This window comes from Podarcis filfolensis (assembly GCF_964270895.1).
Source record: "Podarcis filfolensis genome assembly, chromosome: 10".
NCBI classification, from domain to species: domain Eukaryota; kingdom Metazoa; phylum Chordata; class Lepidosauria; order Squamata; family Lacertidae; genus Podarcis; species Podarcis filfolensis.
Window position 1 is genome coordinate 64,327,677 of NC_139612.1, and position 25,954 is coordinate 64,353,630.

The window sequence follows — 25,954 nt, forward strand, 5'->3', positions numbered from 1 at the left end:
CTCTATGATTCTAAGCATTTCCTTGCAACCAGTGTGCACCCTGAGTTGCATCCACAGATTGACAACATATTCAAATGCATATCTTCTGGAAAGCGGGCTTTAGAAGAAAGCAGCCTTCCTTTACAGAACACTCCCTCCCTCACCTCCCACTGCAATGTTTCTGAGCAGCAGGACTTCCTACATGTCATCCGAGACAGCTTGAACCCAGCCTGGTTGGAAACAGGATACTAGAAAGCAGCAATGCACCCCTGGAATAATCCGGTCTAACAGTCCTAGCAGATACCTGCCGCTTGTGCCATATACTTCACACTGTGAAACATCTGTCGTAAAAGGCCTGGCAAGCTTGGCGATTTGTGCAACAAATTAATAACATGTCATTTTATTTAAGGCTAAAATTAGAACACATGTAAGCATAAGTGCACCAAATTGTTTTTGCTGTAATAAGATCGTCTGCTCAAGATTTATTACCTCCAATTATTATTTTGGAAGGCTGTACGTATTAGAGAGCGACAGAGGCACTCTGCCCCTAATCTGCTAGTCAAATAAACAACCAATGCACCAATTGTTAACCGCCTGGTTTTGCAAATACAGGGATGAGCAACTGGTGGTTCTCCTACTTTAAGTTGCTTCACTAATGAGGCAACATCTACCACATCTTTTTTTTTCTTCTTTTTGCCTTTGCCTTTTAAAATAAATTTTCTTTTTTGGTTTTTCAAAGAAATTTGCAAACATACAAAAACATTAATACATTTCTAATACATTTCTAATACTTCCCTCCCCCCTGACCATTAAGTCCAGTCGTAGCCGACTCTGGGGTTGCGGCGCTCATCTCGCTTTATTGACTGAGGGAGCTGGCGTACAGCTTCCGGGTCATGTGGCCAGCATGACTAAGCTGCTTCTGACAAAACCAGAGCAGCACACGGAAACGCCGTTTACCTTCCCGCCAGAGCGGTACCTATTTATCTACTTGCACTTTGACGTGCTTTCGAACTGCTGGGTTGGCAGGAGCAGGGACCGAGCCACGGGAGCTCACACCGTCACGGGGATTCGAACCGCCGACCTTCTGATCGGCAAGTCCTAGGCTCTGTGGTTTAACCCACAGCGCCACCCGTGTCCCTGTTTGACACTTTACAGAGGAACACAAGATGATGAGAGAGAAGCCCCTGCCCCAAGATGCTTCCAGTCTAAATAGCAGCAGCAAGGAAGCTGATAAAGGAGAAGGGACGGATGAGTTATCAAGAGATCTCCATGGAAGGGTTGGCCCATCCCTGAAACCCTGGAAAGACACTGCCAGTCAGTGCAGACAATATTGAGGGAGATGGACCACTGGGTCTGACTCCGTATAAGTCTGCTTCCTATGTCCCTATAAGGGTATTTAAGGAATTTCATTTTGGTGAACATGAACTAACTTGGTTTAGAACTTTCATATCCCACTGGCTTTTGCAAATGTTCCCATGTACCCATGGCACAATAAATAAGAACAATAAATTTTATTTATACCCCGCCCTCCCCCGGCTAACACCGTAAAATTACAGTAAAAACTTAATAGGGGAAAAAAACACCAATTTAAAATACGGGTTAAAATGCAATTTAAAATGCAGCCTCATTTTAAAAGTAGCCCATAGATCAAAACCATAAGGGGAGCGAAACATAAGGGTCAGACTGAGTCCAAACCAAAGGCCAGGCAGAACAGCTCTGTCTTGCAGGGCCTGTGGAAAGAAGTCAAGTCCTGCAGGGCCCTAATCTCTTGTGACAGAGCGTTCCACCAAGTCAGGGCCAGTACTGAAAAGACCCTGGCCCTAGTTGAAACCAATCTAACCAGCTTGCGACCTAGGACCTCCAAAATGTTGTCATTTGTGAACCTTAAGGTCCTCCGCGGGGCATACCAGGAGAGGCGGTCCCGTAGGTATGTGGGTCCTAGGCATGAAGAATAGATCAAAATGATTTTTTTTTAATTCGTTAAAAAAATTATGTTTGTTAATGTGCAGAATACAAATGCACATTTCTGTGCACATGCCCCGAGATCTTCAGATGAAGGGCAGTATCTAAATTTAACAACTAATAATAATAATAATGGGACAAGGGTGGCGCTGTGCGTTAAATTACAGAGCCTAGGACTTGCTGATCAGAAGGTCAGCGGTTTGAATCCCCGCGACAGGGTGAGCTCCCGTTGCTCGGTCCCTGCTCCTGCCAACCTAGCAGTTCAAAAGCACATCAAAGTGCAAGTAGATAAATAGGTACCGCTTCAGCGGGAAGGTAAACAGTGTTTCCATGCGCTGCTCTGGTTCGCCAGAAGTGGCTTAGTCATGCTGGCCACATGACCCGGAAGCTGTACGCCAGCTCCCTCGGCCAATAAAGCGAGATGAGCATTGCAACCCCAGAGTCAGTCACAACTGGACCTAATGGTCAGGGGTCCCTTTACCTTTACCTTTTTACTACTAATAATAATATTAAAAAATTTCTTTAAAAGAATAACCCTGAACTCTGCAGATGAATGCAAGAAAGGGATAAGGTGCTAAGCAACTGCACATTTGTACAGCTTGGTTGTTGGCATAACTGAGAGTGTGTTTGTTTGTGTGTGTGTGTGTGTGTGTGTGTGTGTGTGTGTTTGTGTGTGTGTTGGTTTTACCACACAGCTGTTCTTGGAGGAAGTTCCAAGCACCAGGGGCAGTCAGAGAGAGCACTCAAGGACATTAACAGCTGGCTGTTCGCTAAAATATATAATTATTTTTTATCACTGCATTCAGCATCTTCAGTGATAACAGGAAAGAAAGAAAAAACACCTCTCTAGAGGGATAGCCTTCCCAAATGTGACTGTTTTCTATTTTCCAAGACATATCTGCTTGGTTTTTTGGGCAGCTGCGGGAGGAAAAGCAATATACTATTTGTGTTGGATTTTATGCATTCAGGAAGGAAAATGAAAAAGGTACTTTTTAGAGCTGCATAACTTGTAATGTCAGTTCCTAGTAAATCGGCTTTCTAAAGAAAGATAGAAACACACACACACACCCCTCAAATGCGCGAGCCACTACCCAGGTTGGGGGAGAACATGCATATAAAATCAATTCATGTTGTTGCTCACCATCAAGTCACATTGTTCACAGTCATTGATACTGAATGGGGACATCTGGGGATTCGATTGTTCATAGCTTTAATAATAATTCATTTTTGCTGAATAAAATTCTCCCGCTGAAAAACTTCTTACTTTTTTTTTGCCTAGCTTGCTACGCAAGCCCTAGACGTAAAGTGAAAACAAACATCTTGGACTGGTGGAAGTGGCATTAAAATAAAATAATAAAAAAGGGAAGGTTGCTGGGTTCTGATTTCCAAATCTATGGTACCTGGGGGAAGGAGGAGAGCAGTCAGGAGTTCATTATAGGAGGAGCCTGGTGGACTCCACTGAGAGATGAACAAACAGGAAATGGTTTGCGTTTGTTCCTTCTAGGAACTGCTGGGATCTGAGAAAGCCACTCCCGAATTTAGGAGGGGGGGGTGTTGCGGGCTCATGACCCCGCCCACACGCACTCTCGCGGGGCTGGTGCCAGCCCCGCGGGAACCAGGGATTCCCTTTTATTATTCATCTCCTGCAGCCTCAGCCAATCGGCTGGCAGCAGGGGCGGGCCGACCTAGGGGCACTTAAGGTCGGGGCAGCCCTTGGCTCGCCCCTTTTCCTCCTTCGCAGCAGCTGTGTTTTCCCACCCACCCGCCCTTTAGGTTTAGCATTCAGACTTTGCTATGGGCTTTGGCTGGTCGCCGCAAGGGGCCTGGTAGGAGTTTTTCCATTTGGCTAATTGGCTGGAATTTTGAAGCCACTTGGTTTTTTCGCCTACCTCGTAGCAAACGTCACAACTTCTTGGTCTTGGCGGTTAGGCATTGGCCGGGGTATTGCTATGCAAATGAGATCGGGGGGGAGGAACGCCATCACCTCCCCCACTTCTTGAAGGGTAGTTCGTTAAAGGACTCCGAGGGGCGTCGCCTCGTCCGAAACCTACGGAGGCTAGGGCCTAAAGCGCGCTCCCGAGCGGTAACCCCTCGGGGAGCGCCTAGGGATGTGCATCTCGGGGGCTCCCCCTGCTGGTGTTTAACCCTTCCCGGTTAGAACCGGATAGTCTGTTAGGGCCAATGCCTAAGCCAATACCGCTCTTTCCTGTAATCAATAAAGTTGTGGCCATTTTTCGCCCATTAACCTAAATTCTGGTGTCCTGTGTCTTTATTTACTCCATCTGTGGGAGGGGGAGGGAATAGCCACGCAACAGCTGCGCCACACGGTGAATCACTGTACTGCATGTGTGGCAGCTCCTTAGTGCAATCATTCCAGGACCTCAACTGGCCCCACTTTCCCAAGCTGGCCACTGGCTCCTCCTGGACAGGAAGAAGTATAGAAAGGCATCCTGTGCTACCTGGACCTTCCTTAAGCAATTGGGTCTTTTCTGCGTTCTGCTGTGTTTCCATATATATTGAACAGTTTGGATAATTCTGCTAAATTATCTGTTTCTTTACAATTTGCCTTTTGTGACGCCTCAGGGTCAATTTTTTATGGTAGCCCAAATCTCACTTGTACGGGTGTATATATATATCTTAATTTTAACTCATGAGCTATTGCTGTAATCTGCTCCGGTTGTATATTTTATCTTTATGAACACTGTTTTTGTTGTGTTATGTTATGTGAGCTGGTCTTTGACCGTAATAAATTACAGTGGTACCTCGGGTTAAGAACTTAATTCATTCTGGAGGTCCGTTCTTAAGCTGAAACTGTTCTTAACTTGAGATACCACTTTAGCTAATGGGGCCTCCCACTGCCGCAAAGTTCTTAACCCGAGGTACTATTTCTGGGTTGGTTGAGTCTGTAACCTGAAGCGTCTATAACCTGAAGCGTCTGTAACCCGAGGTACCACTGTATCTATCTATCTACAATTCATTTTTTAAAAATTGTATGTTATCAGTTGCTCAACAGGCCACGGAAGCTCATAAACTTTGCTGGGCGCACAGTGAAGAATGTCCAAATAACTCCTTCACTTAACTAAGAGCCAATGCACCTTTTACAGATGTCCCCCCTTAGATGTCTCAAAATATGTTTGGTGTGCTTTAGGGATGATGGCGAATTCTGATGACAATGGAAACAGAACTGGAAATTGCCTCTGGTCACTCATTTGCCCCATGTCTGGAAGAGAAATTAATTCAGTTGGCATTCCTCTTCTTGTAGTTTTTCAGTCTGCAAACATTACGTACTCGGTGACATTTCCCCCTTCATTTAAATTGTGTTTCCTTTGCACTGATATGAATGGTTATAGTAGCCAGGGGCTGAGGGGGCTTTGCCCCCCCAATAAAATATTTGAGGCAGCAGTCCGTCCCCCCAGTTGATGGGCACCACCAGTTGTTGTTGTTGTTTAGTCGTGTCCGACTCTTTGTGACCCCATGGACCAGAGCACACCAGGCACTCCTGTCTTCCATTGCCTCCCGCAGTTTGGTCAAACTCATGCTGGTAGCTTCGAGAACACTGTCCAACCATCTTGTTCTCTGTCGTCCCCTTCTCCTTGTGCCCTCCATCTTTCCCAACATCAGGATCTTTTCCAGGGAGTCTTCTCTTCTCATGAGGTGGCCAAAGTATTGGAGCCTCAGCTTCAGGAGCTTCAGGATCTGTCCTTCCAGTGAGCACTCAGGGCTGATTTCCTTCAGAATGGATAGGTTTGATCTTCTTGCAGTCCATGGGACTCTCAAGAGTCTTCCTCCAGCACCATAATTCAAAAGCATCAATTCTTCAGCGTTCAGCCTTCTTTATGGTCCAGCTCTCACTTCCATACATCACTACTGGGAAAACCATAGCTTTAACTATACAGGCACCGCCATATAGATATTCAAATGGTGTGCACACACCATGTCATATGATCACTTATGCGAGACAGGGCTTACATGGCCCCCTGCGATATTTTATTCAAGTTGGCACCCGTGGAATGGTGGATTCTGTTATTTCATTAACTTTGCAACTTACATAAACTGCATTATGCAGTTGATGGTGAGGTGAATAATGTAGCATTTGATGGAAACTGAAGTATTTGGCAGAACTGAACCGCAGCAGAATGGAAACAGCTCCGAATGAGATGAGTTGCAACATAAATTATTGCTTACTTACATCCCTAGTGTGCATACATGCATTTTTCAAGAAACATATCTTAGATATTGATATATTGCTTTTCAGAGGATCACAAAGAAACTTCCATACAACTTCCAAAATAATATGCACCAATTAAAAATGATATAAATCAGACAAGATGAGCTACATGGGGTAGGTTGTAAGTGACAACTCTCCTCTTTTCAGGGAAAGATGGCTCCTCAGTACTTCTGTAGTGGTAGCTCAGCACTTGAGGGACAGAGAGGTCAACTTAGCTGAAACACCAGGAGCTGAATTGTAAGCAGTTTTCCAGGTTGTCTGGCCTTCTTTTTCTCTCACATCTCCACAGGCCAAGGTGGTTTCTGAATCATTCTGTGATGGCAGGCGCAGGAGGGAATGGCCACCTCAGCCGGAACACCAGGAACAAGATGGTGGGCAGCTTTCCTGGCTGTGCTCATGCACAGACACGCAGAAATTAAATGAACATGCCTTTTGAATCTCCAACTGTAGAATAAGAACTAAACTTTCTGGCTTCATGTCGATGGCGTGAGGCTAAATTCATTAGTGTTTGTAAAGTGTTCTAATAGTCACCAGCAGGTGGTAAAAATGGCTGCCAATTTGAATGCCAGGTAATTTGATAGGATAATTATACAGCTTACTAAAATTAGAGGCTCTTTGCCAGGAGACTTCTGAAGACTGAGGAACAATCACTAAGGATATAGTTAGGTTTCTCCAGATGTTTTAAATTCTAATGGGCAACTCTCTCTCTCTCTCTCTCTCTTGTTGCTTAAGTATTATAAATAGAATTTCAGGCGGTGATTGGCTAAGGGGCGAATTTTAACCATTATGGAAATGTGCTCTTTCTCTGGAAGATCAGGGATGACTTCTCATTGTGCAAAGACGGATACAACTTTGCAAGCTTCAGCTTCACTGGTGCCAAAAACCTGCCAAATAAAATTCAAGCAAGATATACTAGATGATTCCTTTTACTCTGCCGTGTGTTGAAGGGGAAAGCAGCAAACATTTGAAGAGGGGGCTGGCCAGATTAAAAAGAGCAGGGTTCCTGCACCTTTGCTGGTTTGTAGACGAGGGGCCTTTTTCTCTGCGAGGTGAAGATGGCGTCTCCTCTGTCCCATGTAAACAAGCCAACTAGACCAGCAGCTGAAGCTTCTTTCTATACTAGTAGTGAGACAGTGATTTCCATGGCACCTGTGGGCAGCAGAATGGCTTAGGTGTGGCATGGAGGAGGCCATTTGGCACACATACCTCTGTCCTCCAACACCTTGGTATCACTTCACAAGCATCTGCTGCCCAAAACAGCTGTCTCACTCTGCCTAATGGCAGGGATGGCTCTGGGTGTCATGCAAACTTCACCCGCCAACATTCTAACATCTACAGAACAATTAAACATGCAAGAGCCCTGTCCTGTTTTGCATTTGGGCAGCCTGTCCTGAAACATGTAGTAAAACTGTTCCTCATATATATCATGCTTACATCCACACAATACATTTACAGCACTATCATACCGCTTTATCCAAAGAAGCTGTAGTTTGTTAAGGGTGCTGCTGGTTGTTAGGAGATACCTGCCCCCCCCCCCAAGAGCTAAACTTTGGAATGATTTAACAACCAATCCTTCTTCTGGCAGATGAAGGTGATGGACTATATGGGATTGGCGGAAATGACTGGCAGAATCCGAGACCAGGGAGAAGAGTTGGTGGAAGAGGATTGGAAGAAATTTAAAGACTATCTACAGAAATACTGTAAAATTAATGAATGTTAGAATGATGTTGGATAGAAATTAAGTGGTTTCCAGCTGTAATGCTTTAAGAATATGGGAAAAGGGTTATAAATAGGTAAAAACATAATTAAAATGATGTTGGATTGGAAATAAGTGGTATTAGCAATAAAGCTAATAAGAATATGCAAAAATGAATTGATAATGGATGAAAATACTGAGTTATAAAATGTTAAGCTATAGAGATAAGATAAATGAAAGAGGGTAAGGATTTGCTGATTTGATTATTTAAATGGGAATACAAGAAGGGGGTGTGTGAGGAAGTCAAAGAAACAAGCAAATGAGTTTTAAGTTATGAAAAAGAATTGTTTTTAATTTTTATTATTTTTTCTGTGTGTCTATTCTTATTTTTTTGTTTCTTTTATTATGTGTTTTTGCATATTTGTTTTTGTAAAATCTTAATAAATATTTCTCAAAAAACAACCAACAACAACCAATCCTTCTTCAAAGCGACCTCTTGGAATTGGGAGTTCTGTGAGGGGAATGTTGGTCTCCTAACATCTCTCACCACCCTTAGCAAACTACAGCTCAGTTAACGTCAGGCCTTCCCAATTTGCAGTTGGGCGATTCCCGCCTCCCCACAATTGGAATAAATAAAGACACAGGACAACATGGATTAAGGTTAATGGGCAAAAATTGGCCACAACTTTATTGGTTACAGGTAAGAGCGGTATTGGCTTTAGGCATTGGCCCTATCAGACTATCCGGCTTCAGCCTGTTGGCATGAAAACCGGAAAGGGTTAACACCAGCAGGGGGAGCCCTGGGATGCACATCACTAGGAACTCCCCCAGGGGTCACCGCTCGGGGGCGTGCTTTAGGCCCTGGCCTCCATAGGTTTCGGACGAGGCAACGCCCCCAGGAATCCTTTACCCTTAATATTTGGGGGAGGTGATGGCGCTCCCCCCCAACACATCTACATAATAATACCCCTACCAATGCCTAGCCAGTTCTGAAACAATGCAAGGACCAAAACATAGCTGTTTTTTGAAAATTGCATTGCTCTGAATTTTCAGTTCAGTTCTCCAGTCAAACAATGTGTACAAATAAAAAGATATGCTGTGGTGAAGAGTGCATAAAAATGCACCTCAGCGAAAACGCCATGCAAAAATGTGTTATATTAAGGCAGTGTTTTTCCAACTGGGTCTCCAGCTGTTGTTAGACAACAACTCCTATCATCCCTGACCACCGATCCTGCTAGCTAGGGATGATGGGAGTTGTAGTCCAACAGCATGGTACCCAAGTTGGAGAAACACTGGTTTAGGGGCAACTGCTGTTGGGGGTATGCATTGGTCAAAACTGCATAGAAAAATCGTTTGGTTAGAATAAATGTTCACTAAAATGCTGTCAGACTTTCAACAGGATATTTTTTTAAAGAATTCACAAATTGCTGAGGGAAAGTGGAGAGCTGAATATAAGATCAGAAAAAGAGAGAAACGGAAATCGACAGACTCATCTATTCCTAACAAGTACAGTGGTACCTCGGGTTAAGAACTTAATTCGTTCCGGAGGTCCGTTCTTAACCTGAAACTGTTCTTAACCTGAAGCACCACTTTAGCTAATGGGGCCTCCCGCCACCGCCACGTGATTTCTGTTCTCATCCTGAAGCAAAGTTCTTAACCCCAGGTATTATTTCTGGGTTAGCAGTGTCTGTAACCTGAATATGTATATGTAACCTGAAGCGTATGTAACCCAAGGTACCACTGTACTGGGTTTTCAAAATGGAGATGATGTCAGCTTTTGCTCTGACCTGCCAAATTATTTCACACTGAACCCCAACCTGCCAGTTCCTGCCCTGGCTCTACCTTTCTGGTCTCCACCCCTTGGCTCTGCCCATAGCAAGTGGAGCCAATCCAAAGTCAGCCGCTTTATGACCATATAAGCTGCACTAGACTTTTGTTTCAAGTGCTATGCCTTCAAAGGCTAAAATTCCCCATTTGGTCCCATGAGAACATGGGACATTTCCCCTTGCACCATGCAAGCTAAGCATTCCACAGTGCAAAGTCAAAACTTCCTTGGACTTTCTTTATAGAATGATGATGGGGAGGAAAAACATTTTTTTGTTTCGATGCTGAACTGCAGAGCTGAATTTTCAATGATGGAACAAATAAGCAAGATGGTTGTATTTTTGTTTGAAGGATTTTACTCTGACCTGTTAATTCTGCTAATGAAGATGGTTCAGAACCACAATAATAAAAAATGGGTTTAGAACAGAAATGAAACACTCATTGAAAAGGTAGGGGGGGAATTAGGCCAGATATGCATGAAATTTTAAAGTATGCCTTTGTTACACACTTGCAAAGAGCCAAATGGAGTATACAAATCTCTAGAGATCACCAGTATAATTTCTTTATCATGTTCCATTTAAAATTTAATTATGTCGTCTACAACGAGAGGAGTCTGAGTACTCTAAATAGGTCAGGCAATGAACAGCTTCACAATATTATAAAGGTTTGCTGCGTGGAGATATTTTCCTTGATGCCCCGGTATGTGAAGGAAACCTTGTTTGCCATGAGGGGGGGGGGAGGAAAAAGGCAGACAAAGAACAGGTCCAAATGCACAGGTGAATAGAACAAAGGATTAGAAGCTGAAATCCTTCTTTCAAATTATTATCGACCCTCTCTGCATTGTATATCAGGAGAAATGACAAGAAAATGTAGTGTCATGGAAAGGGAAGAAACACATGATATTGGCAATAATAAGGAGTGAGAAGGTGATAGATAGATAGGTACAGCATCCCTGTGTCAAATTCTCCCCTATATTATTGGGTGAATTTCCAGTCCCAATGCAGTTAAATTGCTGGGGGGGGTTTCTACCTCAAAATGTACGGAACTGCTAGTGGCCATAAGCACAGCATCCCAATGCACGTTTGTGTGCTTAAACATTGGGGGGAGATGTCATTGTTGATGGCAGCCAAACTTTAAGAATGGAAAGTTTGAATGTGATAGTGGTGGCAAGGCCAAAGCTTTTATCTGCTCCCAATTCAGCTTAGCAACCCTGCAGCTCAGTGAGTTTGCTATCGCGATGGGAGAGGATGGGAAGAACATGACCCAGATCAGATCAGATCATCTATTCCAGGGGTCAGCAAACTTTTCCAGCAGGGGGGCGGTCCACTGTCCCTCAGGCCTTGTAAGGGGCCGGACTATATTTTGAAAAAAATAAATAAATGAACAAAGTCCTATGCCCCACAAATAACCCAGAGATGCATTTTAAATAAAAGGACACATTCTACTCATGTAAAAACACGCTGATTCCTGGACCGTCCGCGGGCCAGATTTAGAAGGTGATTGGGCCGGATCCGGCCCCCAGGCCTTCATTTGCCTACCCATGATAGTCCACACTAGAATCCGCAGTTCTAGGGACCCCCTTACAGGTCCAAGGCCTCTCCAAGTCCCTGCTTCTGCCTTTTAAATCTCCTTTTAAAACTTTTCTATCTTAAAAAGGTAATTTACTCATTTTACTTACAAGCATTTATACACCGCTTAAAGTCTGCATCATGAAAGCAAAAAACTCAGCCTAAAACCAGTAAAACAGCAATACAAAAAGTATACCAATGCAAATAAAGCAGCAATTCAAACATGTGAAATTGGGGCCAATCTTAGGGTTCAGGAAAAGCCTAGGCAAAAAGACATCTGAAGCAACTGATGGTTGCTGCTGTGAGGTAAGGACACTCCACAGAACAGGGGCAACAGCAGAAGACGCCTTTTGTGTGGTCATTGCCCTATGATAGCATGTGATTTCCCCCAGGTAAGCCAAGTCATCTTTCAGGTCTATGTTGAAGCAGGCAGCATTTCAGATAACCTGGCCTCTTTGGGAAAAAATAATCTTCCAGATGCTCAGATATTGGAGCAGCTACCACACTGTCGCATGTCTGAAAGTGTCTGTCTGAAAGTGACAGGACTTGATGACATTCTGTTGCACAGGAGGGTGGGTGGACCCCACTTTGCCAACCTTAGCACCAACTGAACATGCACAACCAGCCATGCACACACCCTGTATCAATGGCAAGTATAAAGTCCTAAGTCACCAAAGTTGTGCAAGTATAAAGTCCTAAGTCATCAAAGAGAGCTTCTGAGTGCCCATGTCCTTTCTTTAACCTGGAACAAGTAGAACAGAGGAGTGGGGGTCAACTACTTGTTAGAATTCCTGCTCCGTGGTTGCAGTCATGGAATTGTTGTCATCACATGGTGGTATATGTTTTGACTCCACCAAGTGGGAAGTGACGGAGACAGGATGTTTGTATTGCTGTGTTCCATGAAGTGGGACTATTGTCCTTTGTTCTTTTTCTCTCTGCTGTCTGATGCTAGAGAGAGAGGGAGCCATGTTGCAGTGCTCCGTGTGTGTTTATATGTAAATAAAGTAGATTAGCCAAAATGCTGAGTTGCTGAGGTCTGTTACGCAACTGCACAAACTCTGCAGATACCTAAGTGTGTGGATGTCTGTTGGTATCGGTCACTGTGATGTTCGGGCAGAAGAAAGCTTTTGAAGCTCCCGAACGATTGACCAGGAGGAAGAGAACATGCCAGTTGGGCATGTGTCTCTGCTAGCGTCCTACTCGAGTGTAGGCTGAGCTCCTGACACTCTTTTAGTCTTTCAACTTTAGCTATATCTGAGATTGCTGAAGCAGTCATTTTTTTTCATGATTAAGGACACTTACTGAGAATACATGTTTATCAGGACAGCGCTAGGGAGGCTGGAGACACAAATCACACACAGCTCTCTCTGTTTCTCCTCTAGCAGGCTAGATTGTCCACCCAGCAATCTCCGTAGTGTTGCTCTTTGTTTTAGTAGCAACATTGGTTTGCCTGCACCCTTAGCTAATCCTTTTAGGTTTTAATTATTGTTGTTCTGTGGCGGCCAGTAAGCAACAGGCTTTTCACCATCAGAATGCAACTATGATATCTTTTCAAATAGAAAACAAATGGCCAATCGGTCAGAAGAGCATGCAGACAGAGAATGCTATGTCACGTAATGAAAAGTGGCTTCCAAAAAAGGGGGGGGGGACTTTTAAGAAACTGCGGATTTCCAACAGGTACAAGTGTGAGAAACAACTGTATTAATCTCAGCTGTTTCTTGGTTCTCATTTCAATAAGTCACATATTACTTATACAAATCTATTTTCTCCCTAGTGACATGCCACTATATTTTAATTTTAACACAAGGCAAGCACTCAAAGTGAGATTAAGTTTATTAAAAGGGGAGAAATGGAAGCATTTGAAAGCATCTCTTAAAAATAAATAAATCAAGGCTTTAATTTTCTTTTACTCCTAATTGATTTCTACTGGAAAAAGAAGACCATGTCCATTGCCAGCTAAATGCCAGCCAAAATTAGATTAACAATATCCGGTGTAATTACATATCATCATGTACAGATCTCAAAACCTTTATCCCATGACACAGTGGATGAACCTATGTGCCGTTAAATGATTAGGAAGCGATTCCAGCAGCACAGCTAGAGATTGCTACTGCTTTGAATCGTCTTCTTGAAACAGTAGCAACCGTACCTTTGTAGCTCCGAAGAATAAAAATAAATCACAAAAGTGTCATGCTCCGACAATCATTAACTGGTAAATAAACAAAATAGCTTCAGTTGCCTTGCTTCAAATTGCACCAGAGTGTTCCACAACACAGATGAAGCTATCAGAAGTCTAAAAACCAGGGCAAGAGAGAGAGAGGAAACAGACAATTGATATGCAACAAGACTGTGCTCGCCAGACTGCTATCTAGGGAGGGAGGGCAAAATTGCCCAGAACTCACAAAAATAAGACAAGACATCTTATCAATATGATCAAAATCTTTAGCAAAACAAGGCCCAGCACTATGCAGAAAGCAAGGTTCTGCCACACAAGCACACATTCCAGCAGGAAAACAGAAGCCCGGTTATAATAAATAGCGTTGTGAAAATGGTTGTTAACAAGCTGTAGTATAATTGCAACGAGGGTATCTCTGTTTCCATGCTGCACGTTTTTCATTATGAATAAACATCAAATTGCAATACAATATTCACCGAAGAACCCCTTTTCTCTCACTCTGTCGCCCCACCATATCATGAAGCTCATTTTTTAAAAAAGGGCATTTGATGGAATAATAAGGAACAGGCAACGGTGGAATGAGGAGCAAAGCAGAAAGCAAGCTTCTATATGCATGTGAGTTTCAAGCGTTTGGTTGCTTTGCAAACTGGGCAACTTCTGAATTTACTTCCAAAAAAACCCGCAGGTCTGTGATAATTCACTGGGTGTGAGGGACGAACGACAGGCTACATTAGCACAATAATGTGCTGGGGATTATATGCTGCAAAATGCAACACCAACACTAGTCTGGTGCTATTTCATAACCAAAACACAGATATCAACAGAGTTCAGGAAGCAGCAGCATCTGATCCTAGGAGAGGGGTAAGGAAGCTTTTGAAACCCAAGGGCCACATTGCTTCCTGAACAGCCTTCCAGGGGCCATATGAGAGTGGAAGGTGGAGTGAGAGGGAGAAGTGAGCGGAACAACAGATTTTACTCAATCTTTTTACAGCAGGCCGATATATTCTGCGTACACAAACACATACTGTATTTTTCCGTCTATAAGACGCCCCCATGTATAAGATGCCCCCTATTTTGGGGGACTCAGATTTAAGAAAACGGGGGAGATGGCCCAGGGTATAAGACACCCCCTAATTTTTGACATTATTTTAAAGGGGGGACCTAGTCTTATACACGGAAAAATATGGTATATAGAAATAAATGCTTCATAAGGAAATAAACAACTCTCTGACTTTTAGAAGACATCTGAAGGCTGCACAGAGAAGTTTTTAATGTTTGATGTCTTACTGTGTTTTAATTTTCTGGAAGCCACCCAGAGTAGCTGGGGCAACCCAGTCAGATGGCAGCATATGGAATCATAGAACTGTAGAGTTAGAAGGGACCACAAGGATCATCTAGTCCAACCCCCTGCAATGCGGGAACCTTTCGCCCAACATGGGGCTCAAACCCACGACCCTGAGATTAAGAGTCTCATGGTCTACCAATTGAGCCATCCCTTGGAAAAGAGAGAGGTGGGAAACAGAGGAAACTGCCTTATACTGAGTCAGACCATTGGTCTATCTAGCTCAGTAGTGTCTACACAGGCTGGCAGCAGCTCTCCAGGGTGGCAGACAGGAGAATCTCTCCCAGTCCTACCTGGGACTGAACCTGGGACCTTGCGTAGGCAAGGCAGATGGAAGCATGACAGAGGCTTCATTGACATGGTGAATAAACCTTATTCCAGTGTCTGCAATTTGTTTTAACCCTGAATTATATACACTGTTGTTACCTGCTTCATGACCTGTTAGTAAAGGCCACGTAATACCATATTTAATCAAACATTAATGCAGCCTTTTTTTGCCAAATTATGTTGCAAAAATTAGGGTGCACATTAGATTTGATGGCACATTACAGTCGAGTAAATATTGTTTACTATTATTATTATTTTATTATTATTATTACAGGGGTACCTCTGGATGCAAACGGGATCTGTTCCGGAGCCCCGTTCACATTCAGAAGCGAACGCAACCCATGTCTGCATGTCTCTGCGTGCACAGGTCGCAATTTGCCATTTCCGCACATGCGTGTGACATCATTTTGACCGTCTGCGCATGCATGAGCGGCGAAACCCGGAAGTAACATGCTCCGTTACTTCCGGGTCGCCGCAGCGTGCAACCCGAAAATATTTATCCCGAAGCTACTTCAACCCGAGGTATGACTGTATTATTATTCCTGTCAACTCTGGCTAATGAGGCTTTGCAGCTTTCTGAAGTACTAGAAAACCCCTTCCTCTTTGCACAGCTAGCAAACGGAGGTGAATTGAGGATAAGCACACACAGGCTTGTGTGGAAAGCAGTGGGCTCTCCTTCATTAGAGGTGTCTAAACATACCGTATTTTTCTTTCCATAAGACACACTTTTTTCCTCCTAAAAAGTAAGGGGAAATGTCTATGCATCTTATGAAGCGAATGCTGCGCTCGCTTTAAAGCAGCAAAGCGGGACAGGAGCTGCTTACACGGGTGTAAAACAAGCACAGTGGGAGCCGTGTAATCCCTCCGACCCCATGCTCAGCCGCCCCATTGGGATGGGCGCACGCAAGCGCACATGCCCTTGGGACGACGCTCTTGTGGGCGACGTCCCACGTCCCCACAGGTGATGTGCCACCATGCCAGATCCTCCTTCCACCACTGGTCTTGCCAGGACAGGACAGTAGTGCCTTCCTTTGCAGAAGTGTGAAATTTGAAGGGTGGCTGTGGTTTGGTCCTTGTGTTGTGTACAAAGGTGTGAATTAGGTAGATTGGACTTTAAAAGGGAATTGAATCAGATTTCTCCCTCATTCCCCCCTCATATGAAAGCCCCCAGAGCTCTCTGCTATGAACAAAAAGGAAGGAAGTCCCACTTCTTTTGGCTTTATTAAAATAATTGTGTAAGGCCAGACCATACAGTCCTTAGATCTAAGGGACTCAATGTGGGAAGCTCATATATTTCCACTGCCTGCCCCCCTTACTAGGGGATAAAGTCTCTCTTCATTTGTAAATGTTACAGATAGGTAGCCGTGTTGGTCTGCCATAGTCAAAACAAAAAAATTTTTTTCCTTCCAGTAGCACCTTAAAGACCAACTAAGTTAGTTCTTGGTATGAGCTTTCGTGTGCATGCACACTTGTATCTGAAGAAGTGTGCATGCACACGAAAGCTCATACCAAGAACTAACTTAGTTGGTCTTTAAGGTGCTACTGGAAGGAAAAAAAATTTTTTGTTTTCATTTGTAAATGACTGTGATGATGGTTCTTGATGCCACTGTTGATTGCTGTTCACTTTACATAGTTGAAATATTATTCTGATATACCGGTAGTTTATTAAATAGTTTAGTATTTTATCAGAATATTTTTTTCTTGTTTTCCTCCTCTAAAAACTAGGTGTGTCTTATGGTCAGGTGCATCTTATGGAGTGGAAAGTATGGCAGTTTGGATGGCTATTTGTCAATGATTCTTTAGCTGTGATTCCTGCACTGCAGAGGGTTGAAGATGGCCCTCGGAATCATACCCAACTCTACATTTCAATGATTCCACAACACCTACGGGCAACTATGCTGAATCTGTCCCTTCTCAGGAAATAATTCTCCCTCTGTAGTCTCTTAAAAGATTCACAGGGGCCTTTGGAACAATCCTGGTTCTTCTTAAATGTCAACCATACAGACAAAAATCCAAAAGCAAACTGAGGTTACCGGTTAAGTGTTCCAAGCCTTAACCTAGCAGAAATTCACTCAGGACATACTTTCTCAGGGCAGTAGGTAGCCTATCAATTAGAGAGATGCACACACTCACTCACGCTAAATCTACCATTCCACAGAGCTGTTCTGCAACTGCGTCTATCTGCCAAATGGTCTCCCCTCCCCCCTGGGAAAAAAAAATCCCCCACATATTTTGTAACTATTGTTTCACATACAAATGTTCTCTTTTTTTCCTTAAACCCTTGACAGGTTGTCTTGGATGCTTCAGCTAGAGGGTTTTGCATGTTCCCTTCAGCAGCTCCCCAAAGCCAACACACAGATTTGGTTTAGCAGAACAGCTTGCTTACCTTGGTAGTGTTCCAGACAACTCTGTGGCGGTCTCTCTGCAAAAAAAAGAAAAAGAAAAAAGAGAAGATACACAGAAGGGAAACTTCGTTAGTATTTAAAAGAGCTTATTCCTAATGACTTTGGAAAGGGTAACAAGAACTTAAGACATACGTTGAAAGCAGCCAGCTTTAATTAGGGATGTTTCCAAAATTCACACACAAATGTCTCCCCAGATTTTGATGCTCCGAAGTGGAACGGATGCATCAGGAATTAGCCTGTTTCTTATTTCCGAATTTTGTACAGGGTGTTGTGCATGGGCAGTTTGCAGCAGCTTCCTCCCTTTATTTACAGCAGCGCCATCAGGGCAGGACTTGGGGGCAGATGTCTATGACTTTACTGAGCACCATGGGCTGAGGAGTCTGAAAAGGCCTCAGGGTGGGCTTATTATATTATGAAGTAAGCAATATGCATTGCCCTCTAAGGAGGGAGGCCGCCGTACAGTCAATACACATTTACAACACAGATGCACATTATTTCAGTGCATCATTTGGGTGCCCTCTCTTGGGATGGGGAAGACATCCAATTCACTTTGCATTTCAATGAGAACTACCTAATTTGTGCTTTTCAGAAATGAATCCAAACACGGCCACCCTTCGAAATTTGCAATGCAAATTTTGCAATACATCTTTCCTTCTCCAAATTTTGCAATGCAGATTTCCAGCTAGGTAATGCGCACAAAGAACGCATATACTGGGGTAAAGCATGCACAAAGATGCATATATTAGTGGGAAAGCATGCAAAAAAATGCACTGTATTAGGGAAAATTCCATCACTAGGAGAAATCCAATGGTGAATTTTCATGAGGACTTTGAGAAGCAACATTTTGCGAACTGCTGTGGAAATGTGGAGAACTAAAGACTGGGGGGAAATGAGAACCCAAAAGAAACCAAAATTGTCAGCTTCACCCTTTCCAAGTCCCCTCCCGTCTCTGCATTATCAATGTAATCAGGAACAATGACAAAACTCTCAAGAAATGTAATCTTGGTTTGATTGTAGACATGACCACAGAAATAATATTTTTGCACGGTGAATGCAAGGATGGAGCATCAGAAGTTGTCTTATACAATCTCTGACTATTTCTCCATCTAACTTACACTGACTGACAGCAACTCTCCAGGGGTACAGGCAGGGGTCTTTCAAATTACCTCCTAACTGATTATTTTAATTAGAGCTACCTGTGATTCAGCCTGGGATCTTCTGCATGAAAAACATATGTTCTGTCACTGAGCTATTATTCCTCCCATTAACATACCAGAGAAGATAATATGGAATCTGGTTTTTTAAATTTTAATTTACTCCACTTAAAAAAACAAATTCTGTACCTCTGCAATCCAAATCCTGCACCAGGAAAAGATGAATTATGTATATAACAAGGATAAAGAAACTGGATAATCTCCCTTATTTGAGAATTGGACTAGGTCTGGAGAAAGGCTAAAAGGAAGATGGAGAGAGAACTATGCGCCAGTTGGTGGATCCTATCAACATTAGTGCAGACCTGGCCAATTCTAGGCCTAGGCACATATATTAACTGAGTCCTCCAATCAGGATTAAAATTTGTTCATTAGCAACCCAGTGAGAGCAAGGCAATGATTATGATGGCAGGGGGTGTCCTTTCCCATGAAGACGATTATAGAATGATACCTTGTATTAGTGCTTGTATTAGTTCCTGGGCTGAAGCTAAAGGAACATGCTGCAGGGATTGGGTCCATGGAATTTTTAACTTATTGTCCTCTTTGATGAGTGGCTCCCATATTACTTACTAGATTTCTTCCTCATCCATTACTATATGGTTCCAAGTGAGGTTACAGCAATGGGGAGAATACAGTGGTACCTCTGGATGCGAATGGGATCTGTTCCGGAGCCCAGTTCGCATCCTGAAGTGAGCACAACCCGCGTCTGTGGGTCGCGATTCACCGCTTCCACACATGCGCATTATGTCATTTTGAGCGTCTGCGCATGCACGAGCGGCAAAATCCGGAAGTAACACACTCCGTTACTTCCGGGTCGCCGCGGAGCGCAACCCGAAGCTACTTCAACCCGAGGTATGACTGTACCTCATTCATGGATTAAGGTTTGTGTGCAAGTGACTGTTGTTGTTGTTGTTATTCAGCAAAATTCTCTTAGTTTCTGGGATTTCAGCAGGTGAGACCAAGTGGCTGCTTGCTGGGGGCGGGGTAGGGGAAGTAGGTGAGATGGTGAGCTTGGGGGAGTCCCAGGTTGCCAGCCACTGCTGATGAGGGCTAGAAACCCTATCTTTAAAATTAAAACATTAAAAATACCAAATTGCATTTAATGCCACACCTTGTACTCCAGCAGAACTGCAGTATACACACAGTTAGGCTGATGACATCTTAAAAGTCAAAAGCATTTGGATCTTACATAGCCACAGATGAGTTGTACCATATGATGCCATTGCCTGATAACAGCTCTATAAACTCTGCTCCATTAGACAAATGAAAATCTAAGCTACAAAGACAAGCTGGGATGACATCAATCAGCATGATGACGGACCACTACTCCCCAGCTTCGGAAGGTTCCCCTTTTAGTTGGTGCAGCGAATACCTGCACGGACACAACATCTTAACCAGGAGGCATGGATGATCAACAGGGAATGTGATTGCCATCATATTCTGCTTGCAAGATTTGCAGGGATAGTAATCTGGTCAACAATGGAGAAGGCATGTTGCATCAGGCGGGTGTTTTCATTTGTTCCGTCCTGGAATTCCCCTAACATTTTCTCATAACAAAGCAGTGCCAGCCTCTGCTGCAGCCTTTCTGCCTCAGTGCATCCTATCTAGATTTAACTTCCATAAAGGTGTGTGTGTGTGTGTGTGTGTGTGTGTGTGTGTGTGTGTATTAGGATTAGGACCAGGCCAAAATGGAAACATTGTTCCACTGGGTATGTGCTCCCACCACTGTCAGAGGCAATATACCACTGAGCCTTTTGGGCTTGCCAATCGGAAGGCCGGCGGTTCGAATCCCCGCAATGGAGTGAGCTCTCATTGCTCTGTCCTAGCTCCTGCCAACCTAGCAGTTCGAAAGCACACCAGTGCAAATAGGTACCACTGTGACGGGAAGGTAAACGGCGTTTCCGTGCACTCTGGTTTCCGTCACGGTGTTCCATTGCACCAGAAGCAGTTTAGTCCTGCTGGCCACATGACCCGGAAAGCTGTCTGCAGCAGTGGCGTAGCGTGGGTTGTCAGCACCCGGGGCAAGGCAAGTAATTTGCGCCCCCTAACCCGTGGATTTGCACACCCTAACCCTAACCCCCAGATGTTGCGCCCGGTGCAGCCGGCACCCCCTGCACCCCCACGCTACGCCACTGGTCTGCAGACAAACACTGGCTCCTTCGGCCTGAAAGCAAGATGAGCGCCACAACCCCATAGTCACCTTTGACTGGACTGAATGCTATTTGCTGGGAATCGCAGGATGGGAGAGTACTGTTGCAGTCTGGTCCTCATTTCAGGCTTCCAATCAGGGCACCATCATGGGAACTAGACGCTTGACTAGATGGGCCTTTGGCCTGAGATCCAGCAGGGGTTGTCTTGTGCTCCCGAAAGAAATATATTTAAGATTCTTTCTCTCACATCTCCTTGGAGGGAAAAGAAGCTATTCTGCAGAATGATCTCAGAATATCCTCCACTGCTCTTCATGGCAGCCACCATCACTCCCCTTACCAACGTATTCATATAATACCCCAGAATGATGCTAGAATTGGGGCACTGGATGATGATTCTCCCACTTGTAATGGAAGTAAACACAACCCTTGAGGGAGGAGGGAGAAGAAAGAAGCTTTGAGATGTGCATAACCCCCTTTGCGGTGAATAAGGTGAGCTGCTGACTCACATATTTCAGCAGCAATCTTTCATGTGCTTAATTGCGCTCAAATAAAAATGTCACCCTTTCGGCAGATCAAATTCTCACTTTAGCATTATACATGGCAGCAGAAGGGTAATGACTTAGGACGTCATGCTCGAATCCAAGAATGCAGGTCATAAGTCAGGAGAGCGCGGCATAAAAAAGAGGAAAGAAAGAAAGAAAGGTAAAAGAGCAATAGATGAAAAGGCCAGGTGTATTATTCCCTTGTAGCTTTCAACGCCAGACATTCTAAAATTCAGCCTGCAGGCAAGGCACGGCAAATCCAAGGACCCCCATCACCCCATTTGCAAATGAAGGAAGGAACATTGCAGCAGTCCATTTTTATCAGCTGCTACAATGATGTGAAATCCTTATTTCAAGTACTGCTAGAACTCCTGCCACTGGCAAGCCGGATGAGCAAAGGGTCCATTAATCTGACCAATTCAGGGATATAGCACTGTAGCTCAGTGGCAGAGCATCTGTCTAGTATGCAAAAGGTCCCAGGTTCAATCCCCAGCACCTCCAGGAAGGGCTATGAAAGACTGCTCTCCTCTTAAAACCCAAGAGAGGAGTTGCTGCCAATCAATGTAGACCAATATACAATATTGTATATTGTATATTGTCTCCCTGCTTATTTAACTTATATGCAGAATTCATCATGCGAAAGGCTGGGCTGGATGAATCCCAAGCTGGAATTAAGATTGCCGGAACAATCTATCAACAACCTCAGATACGCAGATGACACAACCTTGATGGCAGAAAGTGAGGAGGAATTAAAGAACCTTTTAATGAGAGTGAAAGAGGAGAGCGCAAAATATGGTCTGAAGCTCAACATCTAAAAAACAAAGATCATGGCCACTGGTCCCATCACCTGCTGGCAAATAGAAGGGGAAGAAATAGAGGCAGTGAGAGATTTTACTTTCTTGGGCTCCATGATCACTGCAGATGGTGACAGCAGTCACGAAATTAAAAGACGCTTGCTTCTTGGGAGAAAAGCAATGACAAACCTAGACAGCATCTTAAAAAGCAGAGACATCACCTTGCCAACAAAGGTCCATATAGTGAAAGCTATGGTCTTCCCAGTAGTGATGTATGGAAGTGAGAGCTGGACCATAAATAAGGCTGATAGCCAAAGAATTGATGCTTTTGAATTATGGTGCTGGAGGAGACTCTTGAGAGTCCCATGGACTGCAAGAAGATCAAACCTCTCCATTTAAGGAAATCAGCCCTGAGTGCTCACTGGAAGGACAGATCGTGAAGCTGAGGCTCCAATACTTTGGCCACCTCATGAGAAGAGAAGACTCCCTGGAAAAGACCCTGATGTTGAGAAAGATTGAGGGCACAAGGAGAAGGGGACGACGGAGGACGAGATGGCTGGACAGTGTTCTCAAAGCTACCAGCATGAGTTTGACCAAACTGCGGGAGGCAGTGGAAGACAGGAGTGCCTGGCGTGCTCTGGTTCATGGGGTCACGAAGAGTCGGACACAACTAAACAACAACAAATGTAGACCAAGGGTCTCCAACCTGGTGCCCATGGGCACCATGGTGCCCGTGAAGGCTTCCAGTAGTGCCCCAGATTCTGATCTTTTACTATTAAAAAAACGCAACAAATCTCAAACCCACCCAAAAAGTTATGGGGCATAATGTGCCATAATCTTCCAAGCGATTTCTGTGAAACCATATCTGTGCATACAACTAATCAGGAGAAGCAATAATGTGAGCCACGCCATTTGTACACATGCACACCAAAAATAGACAGTCCATCCTCATATGGTGGGGATGAAATTCTTGGTGGGTAGGGGTGAGTTGGATGTGTGCAACGCCATGGCCCAACCCCCTGTGCATTGGGCTGACTGCAGGAGGAAGGTACACAAGGACCAGCCCAGTGTGTTGCAGTTCTCAGCCTCAGATCAATCTCTGGCTCAGTTCAAATCAGGCACCATCTCCACTCTTGAGTTGCTGGTTCTGACCCACCCAACAGCTGCAAATAGCTCTGATAACAAGAAAGGAACTCCTTGCAGTGATCAAGGAGAGAAAAACGAAAAGCCATTTTACGCAGTCTTCAGGCTCAAATAGTCTGCTAAACAATACCGGAAACCACAAGAAAATCTGCATGTGTGTGTGTGTGTTATCCAGGTTCCAAATACTATAATTTTCAGAACTGCAAATCTTAGAGCAAAATAGCAGGGATGTTATATCCGCTTTCAAAAGAAAGAGTTGTTGGGCTGCCTAGAAAATAAGTACAACCAGCAGTTAGGAGGTAATCTTGCATATAAACTCAGTACATAGAATGAGAAGCCATCAGCCTGACACTAATCCAATGTTTCTTTAGTTGCAGAGGTAAAGCCGTATGCTTTACAAATTTTACAGCTTTGTAAGTACAAGGAACTACGCTGACAAGTAGTCAACATATTCACACAGCCTATGCTTTTATACGTAACAGGTGCTGCCTTGGCACTGGCTGCCCTGCTGTGATGTCACAGCACAGGGGGGAAGGCTAATCAGGCACAGTGCAGTTGTTGGTGAGAGAAAGGCCCACAAATAGGAATAGGGAGGAATAGAGAAGGCAGAAGAAGAAGAAGAAGAAGAAGAAGAAGAAGAAGAAGAAGAAGAAGAAGAAGAAGAGTTTGGATTTGATATCCCGCCTTTCACTCCCTTTAAGGAGTCTCAAAGCGGCTAACATTCTCCTTTCCCTTCCTCCCCCACAACAAACACTCTGTGAGGTGAGTGGGGCTGAGAGACTTCAAAGAAGTGTGACTAGCCCAAGGTCACCCAGCAGGTGCATGTGGAGGAGCGGAGACGCAAACCCGGTTCACCAGATTACGAGACTACCACTCTTAACCACTACACCACACTGGCTCTCTACACCACACTGGTTGGAAGCTAGAGGGATTCTTTGGGTGGGAGGAGGTGTCAGCAGCAGGCCACAATAAAACAGACCAGCCAAAAGATGAGAGCAGCGAGTGATGTTGGAGGAAAGAGAGTCGAGGAGGCAGCACGTTGTGTATTTGGAAGCATTTGGATTCAGGTATCTAATATAATCGACATCTCCCCCTCCCCAGTGGCTGACTGGAATGGATATATCCGGAGGGTAATAATCTGAAAACGAGATAAATGTTGACATGAATGGTAACTGTGAAAATATTAAGTGCCCTACAGGCCATTGAATGTGCAATTTAGTTATACATTTGTCCTCCACACTGAGGCAGCTGCGAAGTTAAAAGCGCTCAACTTTTAAATTCATGTGGCTGTACCATCTCCCTGCTCCTTCAGTATTCTCCCACCTCTGCACTTGCAAGGTTTTTCTCCTACAGAATATTATCCCTCTTGGAAAGGAGATGGATTCTGCACGAGACTCCCTACAGATCTGGCAAATCTGATTCCACAGAGTCGCATTGCTTTCCACACCCAACATCTACTCATATTCTCTTAAAACCATCTGCTCTGCAGCTCTGGCAGCTATTCACTTTATTTTGACACATGTACCAAAAGTAAAGGGTCCTCCTAGAATGTTTCCCTCCCTTCCCCCACCCTCCTCATATCCTTTTCCCTCTCCCACATGAAACAAGGCATGTCCCAAAAGAAACTATAGGAGGAGTGTGGTCTGAATATACATGGGGTTTTGCTGAAGACGCACAAGCCTTACCAAAGGTATGCAGGTCTGGACCAAGTCAACACACAGATGTGTGACCACCTGGGAGCCACATGGAAACCTATCAGCTTTTAAAGTGTAAAGGTAAAGGTAAAGGGACCCCTGACCATTAGGTCCAGTCATGACCGACTCTCGCTTTAATGCCCGAGAGAGCCAGCGTACAGCTTCTGGGTCATGTAGCCAGCATGACTAAGCTGCTTTGGCGAACCAGAGAAGCACACAGAAACACCTTTTACCTTCCCGCCGGAGCGGTACCTATTTATCTCCTTGCACTTTGACGTGCTTTCGAACTGCTAGGTTGGCAGAAGCAGGGAGCGAGCAACGGGAGCTCACCCCATTGCGGGGATTCGAACCGCCGACCTTCTGATCGGCAAGTCCTAGGCTCTGTGCTTTAACCCACAGTGCCACCCGTGTTCCTAGAGACTACCTTACACTGCGTTTAAAACCAAAATCGCATTTGGATAGAAACTGTTTCTCAGACGGCTAGTCCTAGTCTTTATAACCCTGTACCTTCTTCCAGAAGGCAGAAACTGAAAGAGATCATTTCCGGGTGTGTATTATCCTGCACTATCTCTGCAGCTTTCTTATGACACCTGGGAGCGTAGATTTGATCCAAGGTGGGAAGACTGCACCTAATTATTCCCTCCGCAGTCTTTACAACCCTGGACAGCATTGCTTTTTCCCCCTGGCCATGCATATATCCATGTTATGAGCCAGGTGCCAACTTCCCAAAATCCAGATGAGCTCCCCGCACCCTGGACAAAGCTTGCAAATACTTCGGCTGGGTCTCAATTCAGCTGAAAGGCGCCAACGCTCACTAAAATCCAGCACTATTATTTTGGAGCAGTGATTTACTTCAGCAACAATGCATCACCACTCAGCTAGACATCTGCCCCCTCCCTACTCTCTCTCCCCA

General features: G+C 44.4%; 1 protein-coding gene across 19 annotated transcripts in view; it reads right to left on the reverse strand.

The window, feature by feature from the left end:
• The window catches only part of CELF2 (CUGBP Elav-like family member 2), a 541,589-nt gene that overhangs the window by 426,623 nt on the left and 89,012 nt on the right, over positions 1 to 25,954 (reverse strand). For all 19 annotated transcript variants that reach the window (XM_083572850.1, XM_083572830.1, XM_083572829.1 and 16 more), the window contains exon 2: positions 17,489 to 17,524. In XM_083572850.1, coding sequence (XP_083428976.1) covers positions 17,489 to 17,524 — 36 coding nt within the window. The remainder of the gene's footprint in view (positions 1 to 17,488; positions 17,525 to 25,954) is intronic.